Source organism: Rhinoderma darwinii, chromosome 1 (assembly GCF_050947455.1).
Source record: "Rhinoderma darwinii isolate aRhiDar2 chromosome 1, aRhiDar2.hap1, whole genome shotgun sequence".
NCBI lineage: Eukaryota > Metazoa > Chordata > Amphibia > Anura > Rhinodermatidae > Rhinoderma > Rhinoderma darwinii.
Genome location: NC_134687.1, coordinates 668,661,908 through 668,682,557, shown reverse-complemented (window position 1 = coordinate 668,682,557; position 20,650 = coordinate 668,661,908). Strand labels below are relative to the sequence as shown.

The following is a 20,650-nucleotide window of genomic DNA, read 5'->3' as shown; positions in this document are numbered from 1 at the left end:
GTCTCACGTTCTCCTTGCTTTCTCTCTGTGCAGTATTCAGTGTCCCTCCAGACGGAAGAGGGTGTGCAGGAGGAGTACAGACGCTCCCGCGGACAGCCTTTATCCATCAGTACCCATGCCCAGCATCACGAGTCCTGTCTACACACGGCCAGAAGTAATTTTAGCCTCCCCGTGCCTCTAAGTTCCTGCCCCGGCTTCAGCACGAATATCGGTAAGTGGTCTCCGGTCTCCTGTCATGGAGGTAGTAGTGCAGTTGGAGTGTTCTGGGGTGTACAGTGTCCGGCCCACAGCCAACATACAGGGAGGAGGGTCAGAGGTGTCCTGTACTTGTGGATGGAGATGGCTGCGATGTAGGAGAGACCAGTGCTTTATTACTTTCCCATAAATTGTGTAGAGCCCCGAGTCCTCCCCGGTGTTGAGCAGAGCCCCCTCCCCCCCCCCCCCCGAGGCCTCCTCGGTGTCGAGCAGAGCCCCCCCGAGACCTCCTCGGTGTCGAGCAGAGCCCCCCCGAGACCTCCTCGGTGTCGAGCAGAGCCCCCCCCCCGAGACCTCCTCGGTGTCGAGCAGAGCCCCCCCCGAGACCTCCTCGGTGTCGAGCAGAGCCCCCCCCCCGAGACCTCCTCGGTGTCGAGCAGAGCCCCCCCCCCGAGACCTCCTCGGTGTCGAGCAGAGCCCCCCCCGAGACCTCCTCGGTGTCGAGCAGAGCCCCCCCCCCCCGAGACCTCCTCGGTGTCAAGCAGAGCCCCCCCCCCCCAGGCCTCCTCGGTGTCGAGCAGAGCCCCCCCCCCCCCCAGGCCTCCCCGGTGTCGAGCAGAGCCCCCCCCCCCCGAGGTCTCCCCGGTGTCGAGCAGAGCCCCCCCCGCGAGGCCTCCCCGGTGTCGAGCAGAGCCCCTCCCCGGTGTCGAGCAGAGCCCCTCCCCGGTGTCGAGCAGAGCCCCTCCCCGGTGTCGAGCAGAGCCCCCCCGAGGCCGCCTCGGTTTCGAGCAGAGGCTGGAATGATGATGTTATGGATGTTCCGGTCATCTGCTGAGAATCGAGGGCAGTTCTCCCCCTATAGGGACCAGCGTCAATGCTGCAGTCCTCCCGCACAGCGTCGCTACACACCTGGGGGACTGGATCAGGTGAGGTAAGAGGGTTTGATTCTTCCACACATGCAGAGCTGAGGACTCTGAAGACCATCATAGTGGCGCTGCTTCTGGTAAGAATGAAGACCGGTTCATGTTTAATAGCGAGTGATAAAATGGAGTAAATGCTCACTTTCACACATACATTTTCGAACAGTAAAATAGATTTTCTTGACCTCACGATTGAGAAGAATGGCCACTCTTTCACTACAAAAACTAATTTTAAATCAGTGGACGTAAACGGTTATCTGGATTTCAAGAGCGCCCCCTTAGCTAAAAAAACGTACCGTTTGGCCAGTTCAGGAGTATACGAAAAAACTGTTCTAGCGATAAGGAGTTTTCCAAAGAATGTGACCTTCTGAGAACTACGTAATTATCCCTTCAGTTTAATTAAGGGTGCCGAATCTAGAGAAAGTCAACTAACCCAACTAGAATGTGTAAATCCTGTAGCCCATGGCACAAAGAAAAAAACGCGTATGGACTGTACATGCAATTTCATTACTCCCTTTAATAAGGGCCGCAGATTAATTACATCCACACTACAAAAACATTGGCGTATCCTGACCAATGATCCATTCATGAAAACGCTCCTTCCAGTCAAACCTAAAATTACTTTAACTGCATGTATTTCTCTTGCCTGATGAAGACACCAGTCCGGTGTTGAAACGCGTAGCATTTACTCCATTTTATCCCTTGCTATTTCATGTTTACCATAAGCAGCGCCAATGTGGTTCCTCTTTTTGTTTCCCTCGTTACACTTGCCATTACCGGCAACTCCTTGTGATCGCCGCGTATGGGACCGGGCAGCGGCTTCTTGTTACACTGCGAAGTGCGTTCCACACTATTAATTGTAATACCTGCCAGTATTCAAAACTTTAAGGTGAGCGCGCGTTCTATTATGTGTTCCCCTGTTCCTTTTATACTCCTCTGCACTATGTGGCGCCGTGTTTTTTTCATTTGAATTTAGCATCTGAAGACCATTGGCCGCATCTTCACTTTCATTAAATGGAAACTAAACCTAGAACGGAAGCTCAAACAATGGCGACCCTGAGGCCTCGGTCTGGCTTTCTGCGTGTGCTTGGACGTCGTGTAGAAATTTTGTCTGTTTTGTTATTTCCAGTTGGTTCCTTTATTTGTCTGCTGGATAATGGCCTACAGGGGTCTCCCCACGTTTAATATTAATGATTATTGGGGCGTCTCAATTTTGTAAGTACTTTTTATCATTGATGTTCAGGTGTAATGCTTTATTTGTCCTGTGGAGTTTCTGCAGAGAAATTGTACACTTGTGGGCAGGTTCCCACACTGATCACAGCGATCACTAGCCGCAGGACAAGTCGAAAGAGTGAGTGTGTGTGTGTGTGTGTGTGTGTGTGTGTGTGTGTGTGTGTGTGTGTGTTCATTCAGAGGCGGAGCTGCCGCAAGAAAGGACATGCCGCTTTTTTTTCCGGCGAGAGCGGCTAAAGAAGAGAAAACCCCTCGGCCTCCCGTTGAAATCAATGGGAAGATATTTCGGCCGTTTTTTGGTAGTGATCTGATTGAACTAAAGTATTTTTTGGATGATCCGTTTCTTTTATGCTGTAAAACTCAGTTCACACAGAGGTTTTTGCTGCTATGGCTCCCATAGAAGTCAATGGATCAGTTTTTACCGGCTGTTTTTCAGGAATCAATCTTTATAACAGCCGGTAAAAACTGATCCTGGTCGAGGACTCCCCACAGACGGCTCTACTGTGAGCGCTGCGCCCTATGTGGGCATTATCGACAGTGGGCACTGTGGCACCATCTACAGGAACATTGCAGCATTATCTACATAGGCACTGTGGTGTTTTGAAGGGGTTGGGACCCTGACCAATGAAATCTCATGTGTTTTTTTTGACGGCCATGGAAAACGGTTGGACAGACTACCACCACCACCATTGGATATGTTTTTGCTCTTCAGAATGGACGTCCCGTCTTCCGTTTCACGTCTTGTCTTATACCTGACATCTGTGGAGTGAAGCATCGATGACGTCCTCCATCACATGAAGGTCTGACCATCGTTGTGTCAAATCTTTTCAGAAAACCAACGTGAGCAGAAATCTTGACATCCCGATTTCATGTTCCTCAAGGAAAGTCCTCTTTGGTTCCTGACTTGTCCCGGCCTCGTCTGACTACAGGACTACATTTAGGTTTTTCTCCGGTTTGTCTGAGTGTTGGGATTATGATATTGTCGGGTAAAATGGTCTTTGAGCTGGATATTTTGTAAACAGAACGACCTTGACCATTCGAGCTTCTTCAGGATATTCGGGACGGGCTCTGGAGTTGACTATACCTTCGTGTTGGATCAGGTGTGATGAGATTCCTGGACTCTACAGTCATTAAGAGTCTTGAGACGTTGGTCTTTTCGGGATTCGGCACCGTCAATTTCTCGGTGCTTGGACTCTCTGATGTTTGCTGTGTGGCCACCTCATCTTCACTAGATGTTCACCAGACTTTATAGAGTAGATGTTATAATTGATGTGGGGGCAGCCAGTGTAGATACAACTTCTCCACCTAACCATGGACTCGTAGGGTCCTGATTCTCGATCAGACGAGTTCTAGATTACTGGATGGTTATTTAACTACATGGATGATTCCTGACCCCTCTCTCTCCTTCTCTTGCAGTTTCCCTCAAGTGGCGTCTTCACTTTGAGTTCGTGACTGCACGTGAGCCCGTGGAAACCCCGACTGTGCCGGAGAACCAAGCAGAAATCATCACGTGGACGGGGGCCGAGCACATTGATGTGGACACCTTCAGCTGGGACCTGCCTATTCGAGTGTTACCCACCAATCCCTTACTGGCCTCATATGTGTCTCCTGTCTCCTCATCACACTCCATCTGTATCTAACGGGGAAGTTGGGTGCTCTTGGGACTTTTTCATGGATTGTGTGGATGAACTCAATCTCTTAAGCCCGGAGCAGCTTTGGGGCCACCCTGCAGTGGGAGGAGCTATATTACCCATGGCTCCTTTCTCTAGTAGAGGAGCAGTAATCTCAGCTGCCCACGGTTCTGGTCTAGTGTAGATGGCCTGACCATGATCGTTTCTGAAGTCCATCACACAGGAGAGACTCTCGTAGAACGATAAGACTTTATTAGGAAGCACAGCATGAGAATACACCGGCCCGGTACAGAAGGAGTGCAGGGATTAGTGTTGCTCTCAGTGGTCAGTGGCTATGTGTCCCACCATTGCCGTCATGGTCTCCGTGGGATGATGTACACCGCCATGGTGCGCGCGGTCCTACATCCCGGGCGGTTGAGGCTATATGTAGGAGAACATGCGCGGCAGTCACTCACTCTAGACACACATGAAGTGGTTTGTTGGAGAAAGAAGTAATGCGAGATGTCCACTAGGGCAGTCCATAGAGTGTCCTTAGGGGCACGAGCGTCTATCTGCCCAGGTGTGACGGATAGACGGTCTGGGCGGAAGCTTCTGGCGCTCCTGCCGACCCCCATTCATAGTCGGCGCTGTGCACACACGGCAGTTTAGGATCGGCTTTCTGTACCACGGAGATTTGACACGTCTGAGGGTCATAACGAGCTTCGCACCAGGATGGGAAGTCAATGGGGTGCTGCGTTCTAGAAAGAAAGGGTTAAATGTGAGCAGAATGTCCCATTAAAGAGTGGCCGATCATCTCCATTGTGGTTTATTCTCGTTATTTCCTGGGACCCTTTTCTCGGGGGGAGTAGTCACACCTGGGTCCTAGTGCCCGCGGGGGCCGATCTGTCGTGACCGGAAGGCTGCACTACTGAGACTGATGACCCGGCCACTACGTGTGGACATTGATGTGGGTGGCATCTCTAGGACCACAGATCAGGAGGGACATCTCAGTAGGGCTGCAGTGTAAGACTTACTAGAATTCTATTCTGATACTCACATCTCACAACATCCGACTCCCACCGGGTGCAGACACGTGCAGAGCTGGCAGTCCGGCCGCAGCCACGATTCACCCAGTTTGAAACTCTTCCCAGCGTAGCGACAAAGGGCTGCAACATAAAGACATGAAGATGAGGAGCGGCGTCGTAGGTGGTTACACGTAGGAGGTGCCGTACTCCACCCACTACTGCGACCAAACGTTAATGAGGTCCTGTCTTTTGGGGGATATAATCGTTTATAGAATAACCCCATACGTGTCCCTTGTATATCAGGCGTCCCCTGTCTGCACAGTAGAATGGTATGGACCATATATCAGTCCTATGTAATGTACCTGATCGGGACTTGGCGTGGAATCAGTCATGTGACTCCCTGGCATTCACAGGGTTACATGGCGAACACACCGGACACCACCGTAAAGAACTACAACCTTCATCTATAGTACGAGCGCCGGTCATGACCCGGAATAGCAGCACTGTAGAACCATACGGCACTGCTACGTCAGATCACTGAACCAGCACCTATAAAACGCAACTCGTATAACACGGCCGCCTGTCTCTAGGTGATGTATATAACATGGCCGCCTGTCTCTAGGAGATGTATATAACATGGCCGCCTGTCTCTAGGAGATGTATATAACATGGCCGCCTGTCTCTAGGAGATGTGTATATAACATGGCCGCCTGTCTCTAGGAGATGTGTATATAACATGGCCGCCTGTCTCTAGGAGATGTGTATAACATGGCCGCCTGTCTCTAGGAGATGTGTATAACATGACCGCCTGTCTCTAGGTGACGTATATAACACGGCCGCCTGTCTCTAGGTGATGTATATAACATGGCCGCCTGTCTCTAGGAGATGTATATAACATGGCCGCCTGTCTCTAGGAGATGTATATAACATGGCCGCCTGTCTCTAGGAGATGTGTATATAACATGGCCGCCTGTCTCTAGGAGATGTGTATATAACATGGCCGCCTGTCTCTAGGAGATGTATATAACATGACCGCCTGTCCCTAGGTGACGTATATAACACGGCCGCCTGTCTCTAGGTGATGTATATAACATGGCCGCCTGTCTCTAGGAGATGTATATAACATTGCCGCCTGTCTCTAGGTGATGTGTATATAACACGGCCGCCTGTCTCTAGGTGATGTATATGACACGGCCGCCTGTCTCTAGGTGATGTATATGACACGGCCGCCTGTCTCTAGGTGATGTATATAACACGGCCGCCTGTCTCTAGGTGATGTGTATATAACACGGCCGCCTGTCTCTAGGTGATGTGTATATAACACAGCCGCCTGTCTCTAGGAGATGTATATAACGGGGCCGCCTGTCTCTAGGAGATGTATATAACAGGACTGCCTGTCTCTAGGAGATGTATATAACAGCACCGCCTGTCTCTAGGAGATGTATATAACAGGACCACCTTTCTCTAGGTGATGTATATGACACGGCTGCCTGTCTAGGTGATGTATATAACACGGCCACCTGTCTCTAGGAGATGTATAGAACACGACCGCCTGTCTCTAGCTGATGTATAGAACATGACCGCCTGTCTCTAGGTGATGTATATAACACGGCCGCCTGTCTCTAGGAGATGTATATAACGGGGCCGCCTGTCTCTAGGTGACGTATATAACACGGCCGCCTGTCTCTAGGTGATGTATATAACACGGCCGCATGTCTCTAGGTGGTGTATATAACACGGCCGCATGTCTCTAGGTCAGGGGTCTCAAACTCGGCCGGGTAAGTGGGCCGAATATAGAAAAAATGGGAAGTTGACGGGCCGCATTACTTTCAAATTTGATACAATACAAAATTATTGTTAATCAATTAGTTATTTGAACTACTATAACACTACATTACTAGAATAATAACACTACATTACTATAATAATAATACTACATTACTATAATAACACTACATTACTAGAATAATAACACTACATTACTATAATAATAGCGCTAGGTTTAAAATTTGAGATATTTCTCCACGTGCTTATTTCAACAATCCAGCTTTCCAGTTTAAGTGTCGCTAAATGCAGTCCGGCGGCTCAGTTAGCACACATGTCAAGATTGGGCAGCCCCTTTTTAGATAGTGCCGCAGTGCCCTCTGTGGATGCTGCCGCAGTGCCCTCTGTGGATAATGCAACACACCCCTAGATAAGGCCACAGTGCCCTCTGTAGATAAGGCCACAGTGCCCGCTGTAGATAAGGCCACCGTGCCCTCTGTAGATAAGGCCACAGTGCCCTCTGTAGATAATGCAACACACCCCTAGATAATGCCAGTGTCCTCTTCAGATACTGTCACACACCCACTTGTAGATAACGCCACAATGCCCTCTGTAGAGGCTGCCCCAGTGCCCTCTGTAGAGGCTGCCCCAGTGATGTCAGGGGCTTGCCCAGAGCTGGAGTCCCAGGCAGAGCGCTAGTAGGCTCTTCCTGGGACTCCAGCTGTGCTCCTGACATCACTGGGACTCCTGCTCTGGGGAAGCCCCTGACATCATTGTCGATGTATGGACAGCGATGTCAGAGGCTTCCCCAGAGTCCCGGAGCAGAGCCGATAATAGCGCTCTGCCCGGGACTCCGCTCTGGGGAAGACCCTGACACACTGTCCATATATGGGCAGCGATGTCAGGGAATTCCACAGAGTCCCGGAGCAGAGCCGACACCAGCGCTCTGCTCGGGACTCCGGCTCTGGGGAAGCCCCAGACATCGCTGTTCATATGTGGACAGCGATGTCGGGGAATTCCAGAGTCTCGTAGCAGAGCCGATACTAGCGGCTCTGTGTCCCGCGGGCCGCAGATGACAGCCCCAGGGGCCGCATGCGGGCCGCGTGCTTGAGACCCCTGCTCTAGGTGATGTGTATATAACACGGCCGCCTGTCTCTAGGTGATGTGTATATAACATGGCCGCCTGTCTCTAGGTGATGTATATGACACGGCCGCCTGTCTCTAGGTGATGTATATAACACGGCCGCCTGTCTTTAGGTGATGTATATAACACGGCCGCCTGTCTCTAGGAGATGTATATAACAGGACTGCCTGTCTCTAGGAGATGTATATAACAGGACCGCCTGTCTCTAGGTGATGTATATAACACGGCCGCCTGTCTCTAGGTGATGTGTATATAACATGGCTGCCCGTCTCTCGGTAACTTGTATATAACACGGCCGCCTGTCTCTAGGTGATGTGTATATAACACAGCCGCCTGTCTCTAGGTGATGTATATAACACGGCCGCCTGTCTCTAGGTGATGTGTATATAACACAGCCGCCTGTCTCTAGGTGATGTATATAACACGGCCGCCTGTCTCTAGGTGATGTGTATAACACGGCCGCCTGTCTCTAGGTGATGTGTATATAACATGGCTGCCCGTCTCTCGGTAACTTGTATATAACACGACCGCCTGTCTCTAGGTGATGTGTATATAACAGGGCTGCCCGTCTCTCGGTAACTTGTATATAACACGGCTGCCTGTCTCTAGGTGATGTGTATAACACGGCCGCCTGTCTCTAGGTGATGTGTATAACACGGCCGCCTGTCTCTAGGTGATGTGTATATAACATGGCTGCCCGTCTCTCGGTAACTTGTATATAACACGGCCGCCTGTCTCTAGGTGATGTATATAACACGGCCGCCTGTCTCTAGGTGATGTATAGAACACGACCGCCTGTCTCTAGGTGATGTGTATAACACGGCCGCCTGTCTCTAGGTGATGTGTATATAACATGGCTGCCCGTCTCTCGGTAACTTGTATATAACACGACCGCCTGTCTCTAGGTGATGTGTATATAACAGGGCTGCACGTCTCTCGGTAACTTGTATATAACACGGCTGCCTGTCTCTAGGTGATGTATATAACACGGCCGTCTGTCTCTAGGTGATGTATATAACACGGCCGGCTGTCTCTAGGTGATGTATATAACACGGCCGGCTGTCTCTAGGTGATGTATATAACACGGCCGCCTGTCTCTAGGTGATGTGTATATAACACAGCCGCCTGTCTCTAGGTGATGTGTATATAACACAGCCGCCTGTCTCTAGGTGATGTATATAACACGACCGCCTGTCTCTAGGTGATGTGTATAACACGGCCGCCTGTCTCTAGGTGATGTGTATATAACATGGCTGCCCGTCTCTCGGTAACTTGTATATAATACTTGTCCTGCCCCCACCCCCTCCACTCTGAATGGTCTGGACTTGTCCCTTGTGATGTTCCTGGCCCCTCCTCCTCACTGAGTGACTGAAGGTTATGTTCACACGCGGCAGATTAGTGGCAGGAGAACCCGCTCTCTACTGCCACCTACTGTATGGAGAGATGGATTTCCTTCTCCTGGAGGAGAGCTTTGCGTACTTTTCCCATGAAGCATTGCCTGAGAGACTGTACCAGCGGTCTGCGCCCTCCCTCCGAGTGCTCCATAGATGTGAATGAGATCCCCGATCCTGATGAGATACAGCCCCGTACACATGCCTGAGCATGAACTGCAACGAGCCGTGCCCCTGTGTGATCATCATAGGACCAGAATAGATGTCTATCCCCAATTAATGAAGCTTCTATTGAATAACAGCAAGCAGAGATCTTAGAAAAATATATATGAGGAATTAAGACCGGAAGTATATGGGAAAACTGTGGTCACTGGAGTATAAGACATGGTGTACCAGCAGAATTGTGACTGCAGCTAAGGATGTGACTGGAGTAAAAGACATGGTGTAACCGCATAATTGTGAATGTGGCTCTGGATGGGGTATGACCTGATGCTATACAGAATAGTAACTACAGCTCTGGATGTGACTGGAGTATGACCTGATGCTATACAGAATAGTAACTACAGCTCTGGATGTGACTGGAGTATGACCTGATGCTATACAGAATAGTAACTACAGCTCTGCATGTGACTGGAGTATGACCTGATGCTATACAGAATAGTAACTACAGCTCTGGATGTGACTGGAGTATGACGATGCTATAAAGAATAGTAACTACAGCTCTGCATGTGACTGGAGTATGACATGATGTGACAGCAGAATAGTAACTACAGCTCTGGATGTGACTGGAGTATGACCTGATGCTATACAGAATAGTAACTACAGCTCTGGATGTGACTGGAGTATGACATGATGCTATACAGAATAGTAACTACAGCTCTGGATGTGACTGGAGTATGACCTGATGCTATACAGAATAGTAACTAAAGCTCTGGATGTGACTGGAGTATGACATGATGGGACAGCAGAATAGTAACTACAGCTGTGGATGTGACTGGAGTATGACATGATGGGACAGCAGAATAGTAACTACAGCTGTGGATGTGACTGGAGTATGACATGATGTGACAGCAGAATAGTAACTACAGCTCTGGATGTGACTGGAGTATGACCTGATGCTATACAGAATAGTAACTACAGCTCTGGATGTGACTGGAGTATGACCTGATGCTATACAGAATAGTAACTACAGCTATGGATGTGACTGGAATATCACATGATGTGACCGCAGAATAGTTACTACAGCTCTGGATGTGACTGGAGTATGACATGATGCTATACAGAATAGTAACTACAGCTCTGGATGTGACTGGAGTATGACCTGATGCTATACAGAATAGTAACTACAGCTCTGAATGTGACTGGAGTATGACATGATGTGACAGCAGAATAGTAACTACAGCTCGGGATGTGACTGGAGTATAACATGATGCTATACAGAATAGTAACTACAGCTCTGAATGTGACTGGAGTATGACATGATGCGACAGCAGAATAGTAGCTACAGCTGTGGATGTGACTGGAGTATGACATGATGCGACAGCAGAATAGTAACTACAGCTCTGGATGTGACCTGGACTTTAAGACGTATCTACAGAATTCTAAATGCTGCTCTGGATGTGACTGGAGTATAATATGATGCTACTACAGAATAGTAGCTACAGCTGTGGATGTGACTGGAGTATGACATGATGCTATAACAGAATAGTAACTACAGCTCTGGATGTGACTGGAGTATGACCTGATGTGACAGAAGAATAATAACTACAGCTGTGGATGTGACACGAGTATGACATGATGTGACAGCAGAATAGTAACTACAGCTGTGGATGTTACTGGAGTATAAGACATGATGCTTCTACAGAATAGTGACTGCAGCTCTGGATGTGACTGGAGTATAAGACATGATGTGACAGCAGACTAGTAATTACAGCTCTGGATGTGACTGGAGTATGACATGATGTGACAGCAGACTAGTAATTTCAGCTCTGGATGTGACTGGAGTATGACATGATGTGACCGCAGACTAGTAATTACAGCTCTGGATGTGACTGGAGTATGACATGATGTGACCGCAGAATAGTAGCTACAGCTCTGGATGTGACTGGAGTATGACACGATGCTACTACAGAATAGTGACTACAGCTGTGGATGTGACTGGATTATGACATGATGTGACAGCAGAATAGTAACTACAGCTCTGGATGTGACTGGAGTATGACATGATGCTATAACAGAATAGTAACTACAGCTCTGGATGTGACATGAGTATGACATGATGTGACAGCAGAATAATAACTACAGCTCTGGATGTGACTAGAGTATGACATGATGCTATACAGAATAGTAACTACAGCTCTGGATGTGACTGGAGTATGACATGATGCTATAACAGAATAGTAATTACAGCTCTGGATGTGACTGGAGTATGACATGATGTGACCGCAGAATAGTAACTACAGCTCTGGATGTGACTGGTGTATGACATGTTGTGACCGCAGAATAGTAGCTACAGCTCTGTATGTGACTGGAGTATGACATGATGCTACTACAGAATAGTAACTACAGCTCTGTATGTGACTGGAGTATGACATGATGTGACAGCAGAATAGTAACTACAGCTCTGGATGTGACTGGAGTATGACATGATGCTACTACAGAATAGTAACTACAGCTCTGGATGTGACTGGAGTATGACATGTTGTGACAGCAGAATAGTAACTACAGCTCTGGATGTGACTGGAGTATGACATGATGCTATAACAGAATAGTAACTACAGCTCTGGATGTGACACGAGTATGACATGATGTGACAGAAGAATAATAACTACAGCTGTGGATGTTACTGGAGTATAAGACATGATGTATCTGCAGAATTGTGACTACAGCTCTAGATGTTACTGGAGTATAAGACATGGTGTAACAGCAGAATTGCGACTGCAGCTCTGGATGGAGTGTGACCTGATGTGACAGCAGAATAGTAACTACAGCTCTGGATGTGACTGGAGTATGACATGATGCTACTACAGCTCTGGATGTGACTGGAGTATAAGACATGCTATAACTCAGGATCAGTACGGCTGATGTGTACACAGGACCCCCGCTGGCTGATGTGTACACAGGACCCCCGCTGTCTGATGTATACACAGGACCCCCGCTGTCTGATGTATACACTGGACCCCGCTGTCTGATGTGTACGCAGGACCCCCGCTGGCTGATGTGTACACAGGACCCCCACTGGCTGATGTGTACACAGGACCCCCGCTGTCTGATGTACACAGGGCCCCCGCTGTCAGATGTGTACACAGGACCCCCGCTGGCTGATGTGTACACAGGACCCCCGCTGGCTGATGTGTACACAGGACCCCTGCTGGCTGATGTGTACACAGGACCCCTGCTGGCTGATGTGTACACAGGACCCCTGCTGGCTGATGTGTACACAGGACCCCTGCTGGCTGATGTGTACACAGGACCCCTGCTGGCTGATGTGTACACAGGACCCCCGCTGGCTGATGTGTACACAGGACCCCCGCTGGCTGATGTGTACACAGGACCCCCGCTGCCTGATGTACACAGGACCCCCGCTATCTGATGTACACAGGACCCCCGCTGTCTGATGTACACAGGACCCCCGCTGTCTGATGTACACAGGACCCCCGCTGTCTGTACACAGGACCCCCGCTGTCTGATGTACACAGGACCCCCGCTGTCTGATGTACACAGGACCCCCGCTGTCTGATGTGTACATAGGACCCCTGCTGTCTGATGTACGCAGGACCCCCTCTGTCTGATGTGTACGCAGGACCCCCGCTGGCTGGTTTACACAGGACCCCCGCTGTCTGATGTACACAGGACCCCCGCTGTCTGATGTACACTGGACCCCGCTATCTGATGTACACAGGACCCCCGCTGTCTGATGTGTACGCAGGACCCCTGCTGTCTGATGTACGCAGGACCCCCGCTGTCTGATGTGTACGCAGGACCCCCGCTGTCTGATGTGTACGCAGGACCCCCGCTGGCTGGTTTACACAGGACCTCCGCTGGCTGATGTACACAGGACCCCCGCTGTCTGATGTGTACGCAGGACCACCGCTGTCTGATGTACACAGGACCCCCGCTGTCTGATGTGTACGCAGGACCCCCGCTGGCTGGTTTACACAGGACCCCCGCTGGCTGATGTACACTGGACCCCGCTGACTGATGTGTACACAGGACCCCTGCTGGCTGATGTGTACACAGGACCCCCGCTGGCTGATGTACACAGGACCCCTGCTGGCTGATGTGTACACAGGACCCCTGCTGGCTGATGTGTACACAGGACCCCTGCTGGCTGATGTGTACACAGGACCCCTGTTGGCTGATGTGTACACAGGACCCCTGCTGGCTGATGTGTACTGGACCCCTGCTGGCTGATGTGTACACAGGACCCCTGCTGGCTGATGTGTACGCAGGACCCCTGCTGGCTGGTGTACGCAGGACCCCTGCTGGCTGGTGTACGCAGGACCCCTGCTGGCTGATGTACACAGGACCCCTGCTGGCTGATGTACACAGGACCCCTGCTGGCTGATGTGTACACAGGACCCCTGCTGGCTGAAGTACACAGGACGTCTGCTGGCTGAAGTACACAGGACGTCTGCTGTCTGATGTGTACGCAGGACCCCCGCTGTCTGATGTACACAGGACCCCTGCTGGCTGATGTAAACAGGACCCCCGCTGTCTGTTGTACACAGGACCCCTGCTGGCTGATGTACACTGGACTCACCTTTGGCTTGGAAGTAGCAGCGGCTCTGTGCACATGGAAGCAGCAGGCAGAGTAGCAGGACCAGGACGGGCAGAGGAGCGGGCACCATGGCTGCGGTGTGTGGACTCTTCTCCTCTGCACTTTCTCTCCAGATATTTATATCATTTTGTGGCCAGAACCTGGAAATCCCATAAAACTCATTTCCTGACGTGAAAGGCAGAAAAACAACCCCCGATGAAGGCGCTTTCTGTTATTAACAAGGTGTGAAAATGTGATTCAGTGCCCCTCCGAGGGGGTCTGTCCCGGGGCTGGCACCATCCTGAGGAACCCTGACAGGACCTCTGATCATGGAAAACCAGCCACCTGCGCCGCGGAGCTGACAATCTAATCTCCTTACCTGAGAGGTCAGCACATCCGGAACCGCCAACTCAAGTCACATCCAGAGCTGCACTCCTAAATCTGCTGTCACATCCACAGCTGCACTCACAAATCTGTCACATCATGTCTTCTACTCCAGTCACACCCACAGCTGCACTCGCATATCTGCCGTCACATCATGTCTTATACTCCAGTCACATCCACAGCTGCATTCACTCATAACACACTTATCAGAGCAGGTAAAGTAGTCTATACTCTGGATCTCCCTGTAGGGTGTGTATCCTCTGGAGCTCCCTGTAGGGGGTGTGTGTATCGTCTGGATCTCCCTGTAGGCGGTGTGTATCCTCTGGAGCTCCCTGTAGGGGGTGTGTGTATCGTCTGGATCTCCCTGTAGGCGGTGTGTATCCTCTGGATCTCCCTGTAGGCGGTGTGTATCCTCTGGAGCTCCCTGTAGGGTGTGTGTGTGTATCCTCTGGATCTCCCTGTAGGGGGTGTGTGTGTGTATCCTCTGTATCTCCCTGTAGGGGGGTGTGTGTGTATCCTCTGGATCTCCCTGTAGGGTGTGTGCGTGCGTGCGTGCGTGTGTGTGTCCTCTGGATCTCCCTGTAGGGGGTGTGTGTGTATCCTCTGGATCTCCCTGTAGGGGGTGTGTGTGTATTCTCTGGATCTCCCTGTAGGGGGTGTGTGTGTATCCTCTGGCGTTATCTACAGGGGGGGGGGGGCTGTATGATATCTACAGGGGCTCTATGGTGCGGTCTATAGGGAGCGCTGTGTGGCGGAATCTAAGAGGAGGCACTATCTACAAGGGGGGGTTGTGTGATACCCAGGGGAGGGGGGGCCCCAGTCAAAAGTTTGCTATGGGGCCCAGTCTTTCCTAGTTATGCCCCAGCTCTGGATCTCCCTGTAGGGGGTGTATCCTCTGGATCTCCCTGTAGGCGGGGTGTATCCTCTGAAACTCCCTGTAGGCGGGTGTATCCTCTGGATCTCCCTGTAGGCGGGGTGTATCCTCTGAAACTCCCTGTAGGCGGGTGTATCCTCTGGATCTCCCTGTAGGCGGGGTGTATCCTCTGGATCTCCCTGTAGGCAGGGTGTATCCTCTGGATCTCCCTGTAGGCGGGGTGTATCCTCTGGATCTCCCTGTAGGCGGGGTGTATCCTCTGGATCTCCCTGTAGGCGGGGTGTATCCTCTGGATCTCCCTGTAGGCGGGGTGTATCCTCTGGATCTCCCTGTAGGCGGGGTGTATCCTCTGGATCTCCCTGTAGGCGGGGTGTATCCTCTGGATCTCCCTGTAGGCGGGGTGTATCCTCTGGATTTCCCTGTAGGCGGGGTGTATCCTCTGGATCTCCCTGTAGGCGGGGTGTATCCTCTGGATCTCCCTGTAGGCGGGGTGTATCCTCTGGATCTCCCTGTAGGCGGGGTGTATCCTCTGGATCTCCCTGTAGGCGGGGTGTATCCTCTGGATCTCCCTGTATGCGGTGTGTATCCTCTGGATCTCCCTGTATGCAGTGTGTATCCTCTGGATCTCATTGTAGGGGGTGTATCCTCTGGATCTCATTGTAGGGGATGTGTGTATCCTCTGGATCTCATTGTAGGGGATGTGTGTATCCTCTGGATCTCATTGTAGGGGATGTGTGTATCCTCTGGATCTCATTGTAGGCGGTGTGTATCCTCTGGATCTCCCTGTAGGGGGTGTATCCTCTGAATCTCATTGTAGGGGGTGTGTGTATCCTCTGGATCTCATTGTAGGCAATGTGTATCCTCTGGATCTCCCTGTAGGGGGTGTATCCTTTGGATCTCCCTGTAGGCGGTGTGTGTCCTCTGGATCTCCCTGTAGGCGGGGTGTATCCTCTGGATCTCCCTGTAGGGGGTGTATCCTCTGGATCTCCCTGTAGGCGGTGTGTGTCCTCTGGATCTCCCTGTAGGCGGTGTGTGTCCTCTGGATCTCCCTGTAGGCGGTGTGTATCCTCTGTGTGTCCTCTGGATCTCCCTGTAGGCGGTGTGTATCCTCTGTGTGTCCTCTGGATCTCCCTGTAGGCGGTGTGTGTGTCCTCTGGATCTCCCTGTAGGCGGTGTGTGTGTTCTCTGGATCTCCCTGTAGGCGGTGTGTATCCTCTGGATCTCCCTGTAGGCGGTGTGTGTCCTCTGGATCTCCCTGTAGGCGGGGTGTATCCTCTGGATCTCCCTGTAGCCGGTGTGTGTCCTCTGGATCTCCCTGTAGGCGGTGTGTGTGTCCTCTGGATCTCCCTGCAGGCGGTGTGTGTCCTCTGGATCTCCCTGTAGGCGGTGTGTGTGTCCTCTGGATCTCCCTGTAGGCGGTGTGTGTGTTCTCTGGATCTCCCTGTAGGCGGTGTGTGTTTCCTCTGGATCTCCCTGTAGGTGGTGTGTGTGTTCTCTGGATCTCCCTGTAGGCGGTGTGTATCCTCTGGATCTCCCTGTATGCAGTGTGTATCCTCTGGATCTCCCTGTAGGGGGTGTATCCTCTGGATCTCCCTGTAGGGGGTGGGTGTATCCTCTGGATCTCCCTGTAGGGGTGTGTATCCTCTGTGTGTCCTCTGGATCTTCCTGTAGGCGGTGTGTATCCTCTGGGTCTCCCTGTATGTGGTGGGTATCCTCTGGATCTCCCTGTATGCGGTTTGTATCCTCTGGATCTCCCTGTATGCGGTGTGTATCCTCTGGATCTCCCTGTATGCGGTGTGTATCCTCTGGATCTCGCTGTAGGGGGTGTATCCTCTGGATCTCCCTGTAGGGGGTGTATCCTCTGGATCTCCCTGTATGCAGTGTGTATCCTCTGGATCTCCCTGTATGCAGTGTGTATCCTCTGGATCTCCCTGTAGGGGGTGTATCCTCTGGATCTCTCTGTAGGGGGTGTATCCTCTGGATCTCATTGTAGGGGGTGGGTGTATCCTCTGGATCACTTTGTAGGGGGTGTATCCTCTGGATCTCATTGTAGGGGGTGTGTGTATCCTCTGGATCTCATTGTAGGGGATGTGTATCCTCTGGATCTCATTGTAGGCGGTGTGTATCCTCTGGATCTCATTGTATGCGGTGTGTATCCTCTGGATCTCCCTGTATGCGGTGTGTATCTTCTGGATATCCCTTTATGCGGTGTGTATCCTCTGGATCTCCCTGTATGCGGTTTGTATCCTCTGGATCTTCCTGTATGTAGGGTGTGTGTGTGTATCCTCTGGATCTCAGTTGTAGGGTGTGTGTGTATCCTCTGGATCTCATTGTAGGGGATGTGTATCCTCTGGATCTCATTGTAGGCGGTGTGTATCCTCTGGATCTCATTGTATGCGGTGTGTATCCTCTGGATCTCCCTGTATGCGGTTTGTATCCTCTGGATCTTCCTGTATGTAGTGTGTATCCTCTGGATCTTCCTGTATTCTGTGTGTATCCTCTGGATCTCCCTGAATGCGGTGTGTATCCTCTGGATCTCCCTGTATGCGGTGTGTATCCTCTGGATCTCCCTGTATGCGGTGTGTATCCTCTGGATCTCCCTGTATGCGGTGTGTATCTTCTGGATATCCCTTTATGCGGTGTGTATCCTCTGGATCTCCCTGTATGCGGTTTGTATCCTCTGGATCTTCCTGTATGTAGTGTGTATCCTCTGGATCTTCCTGTATTCTGTGTGTATCCTCTGGATCTCCCTGAATGCGGTGTGTATCCTCTGGATCTCCCTGTATGCGGTGTGTATCCTCTGGATCTCCCTGTATGCGGTGTGTATCCTCTGGATCTCCCTGTATGCGGTGTGTATCCTCTGGATCTCATTGTAGGGGGTGTGTGTGTATCCTCTGGATCTCATTGTAGGGGGTGTGTGTGTATCCTCTGGATCTCATTTGTAGGGGGTGTGTGTGTATCCTCTGGATCTCATTTGTAGGGTGTGTGTGTGTACCCTCTGGATCTCATTTGTAGGTTGTGTGTGTGTATCCTCTGGATCTCATTTGTAGGGGGTGTGTGTGTGTGTATCCTCTGGATCTCATTTGTAGGGTGTGTGTGTGTGTGTGTATCCTCTGGATCTCCCTGTAGGCGGTGTGTATCCTCTGGATCTCCCTGTAGGGGGTCTATCCTCTGGATCTCCCTGTAGGAGGTGTATCCTCTGGATCTCCCTGTAGGGGGTGTATCCTCTGGATCTCTCTGTAGGGGGTGTATCCTCTGGATCTCTCTGTAGGGGGTGTATCCTCTGGATCTCCCTGCGGGTCGTGTGTATCCCCTGGATCTCCCTGCGGGTCGTGTGTATCCCCTGGATCTCCCTGCGGGTCGTGTGTATCCCCTGGCTCTCCCTGCGGGTCGTGTGTATCCCCTGGATCCCCCTGCGGGTCGTGAGTATCCCCTGGATCCCCCTGCGGGTCGTGTGTATCCCCTGGATCCACCTGCGGGTCGTGTGTATCCCCTGGATCCACCTTAAATGCAGAGGATGCAAATACCCCTGTACCTGATGGAGATGAACACACGATCTGTCAGAGGTGGAAGGATTTAGCGATCGATCAGGAACCCACTACTGAGGATATGATGTGGGTCAGGAAGTTTGTGACATCCATTCAGAAGATGCAAAAGTCCCAAAAAACCTTCAGTCATGAGACTTTCTACTCGCGTAAAACATCATATTCCCTCAGACAAAAATCCTGCGCAGGTACAAGAAATATTTCACAGCTCTGGGGCAGAGTCGCCGATTTACGAAGTCTTCGACCTGGTAAACATAGACCACGCTGTCGGACGGTGCGCCTCACAGCCATGCCCCCTGTTAAGAGGCACAAACATTCGTTCTTTTTGGCGCATTTGCTTTACAGATAGATCTAAGGCGAAATTCTACATCGTGCGCCAGAAATTTTGCTGCGTTTTTTAGGTCGTCGTCGAAGCACAGGCACGTTGGTAAATCTGTGTCCATGTCTCAGGGTGAGGGCGAGCGGCTGGAGGAATGGGGCCATCCATTCAAGATTCAGAGTTCCTACAGAAGACGGATCTAAACGCTTTGAGTAGAGAACATCGAGCCCCCTCCTCCCAGTACGTCCTCCTTCGGGATTTCATCTTTCGTTAACTTCGTCTAGAGGTTTGAGTCCAAGGGATTTTACAATCTTCACCTGAAAAGCCGATCACCACCCCTGGTGGTGGTGATACCAGGAGAGGGATGTTGGCCGCACGGTTATACGCAGTTTGCGGTGTCCTGTTAGAATAACACCTCATCCTCTTTGGCTTGTTAGGGAAGCTCAGATGAAATCTGTGGCGAAGAGAATGATCATTAAGGTTCTGTACAGGATCTCGAGTTCTTTCCAATCAATTAAAAATAACATGTTTCCTCTGATCTTTTTGGCTGCCTCGTATTCTCCATCTTGATAGGATCGCTGGCTCAGACTGCTTCGTCATTCAGCACCAGAGGTTTCAACAGCGACTCGTAGAATGAGGGGGACGTACAGGGAGGCAGCAATTCTGAGCTTATAAATCCCAGGGATCGTAAGAAAGAAAAGCGACTTAGGAAACCAGGATGAAACTGGTAGCACACTACGAATGTGTCGAAGACTGCCACACTTTATCTCCTGGGTAGTGTTGGGAAGTCCCACGTTTCCTATTGGCAAATTTCTTGTAACCAATGGTGGCTTGTACGTGTTGCTGACGTGGCTACTTCAAAATTTAAAAAAACTAGGAATATAAAGAGTTAATGGGACCTTCTCATGCACAAAAAAAATCACTATTTTTGGAAAATTTGGCCAAGGAAAGCAGATTCACCCAATGGTCCTGATGAAAAGACACAAAGCTCCTCGGAAATCGATTTAGTACCTGGTTGATGCGTTCAGTCTGGCCATTCGTCTGGACACGATAATACAACTGGTTTACAAATAGCAAACTAGAATCTAGAACTAAACGGTCCAACGTGGTCTACAAAGAGTGAAGGCAGTTGAACGGCAGCAGGCAGACCTCCGAGTGGTATGAAGTGGGCCAGAAGATCTGTCCACCACCAGCCACAACAGCAACTCCGGCTAGTCTGTAATAATATCCATGGAATATGGACCTGGGGGTGATCAGGAGATGGAAGCAGAAGCCCCGCAGGTCTCTGCCAAGAAGTTTTATTTTAGGCACTGACCGTGACAGCTACAACAAAGTCTTCCACATCTTTAGACCACCTGGACCCCTAGTACATGTGGGAGATTAGTTCCAGAGACTTGAGGATGCCGGAGGAACCATTTACTTGGAAGCGATTTTCTCATTAAAGAGTTCTTCCACATTGCTGTTTGGGGTAAAGGTTTTACCTGTAG

At 50.7% G+C, this 20,650-nt stretch overlaps 2 protein-coding genes across 3 annotated transcripts in view; one reads left to right on the top strand and one right to left on the bottom strand.

Moving 5' to 3' along the window:
• RGP1 (RGP1 partner of RAB6A GEF complex) overlaps positions 1-4,777 on the top strand; it is a 43,044-nt gene extending 38,267 nt beyond the window's left edge. Inside the window, exons 8-9 of the mRNA XM_075844478.1 lie at positions 34-211; positions 3,765-4,777. Coding sequence (XP_075700593.1) covers positions 34-211; positions 3,765-3,988 — 402 coding nt within the window. The 3' untranslated portion in view covers positions 3,989-4,777. The remainder of the gene's footprint in view (positions 1-33; positions 212-3,764) is intronic.
• Positions 4,215-19,194, bottom strand: MSMP (microseminoprotein, prostate associated). Of its 2 annotated transcripts, XM_075844499.1 has the most exons (3): positions 14,045-14,182; positions 5,016-5,124; positions 4,215-4,716 (listed from the first exon to the last, which is right to left on the bottom strand). In XM_075844499.1, exons 1-3 carry the CDS (start codon positions 14,130-14,132, stop codon positions 4,527-4,529), a joined length of 387 nt encoding a protein of 128 aa, XP_075700614.1. In that variant the 5' UTR covers positions 14,133-14,182; the 3' UTR covers positions 4,215-4,526. The 2 variants fall into 2 exon arrangements, 1 of the variants encoding a protein (XP_075700614.1); XR_012851434.1 differs by lacking the exons at positions 4,215-4,716; positions 14,045-14,182 and adding an exon at positions 18,835-19,194 and having other exon boundaries at positions 5,054-5,124.
• Positions 19,195-20,650: the final 1,456 nt, after the last annotated feature.

Bases quoted from the DNA above. Each gene is read 5' to 3' on its own strand.
- MSMP (XM_075844499.1), bottom strand. From the start codon at position 14,132: ATGGTGCCCGCTCCTCTGCCCGTCCTGGTCCTGCTACTCTGCCTGCTG. The intron at 5,125-14,044 runs GTGAGTCCAGTG...TTTATGTTGCAG, and splicing joins CTGCTACTTCCAAGCCAAAG to CCCTTTGTCGCTACGCTGGG. The intron at 4,717-5,015 runs GTGAGTATCAGA...CTTTCTTTCTAG, and splicing joins GGAGTCGGATGTTGTGAGAT to AACGCAGCACCCCATTGACT.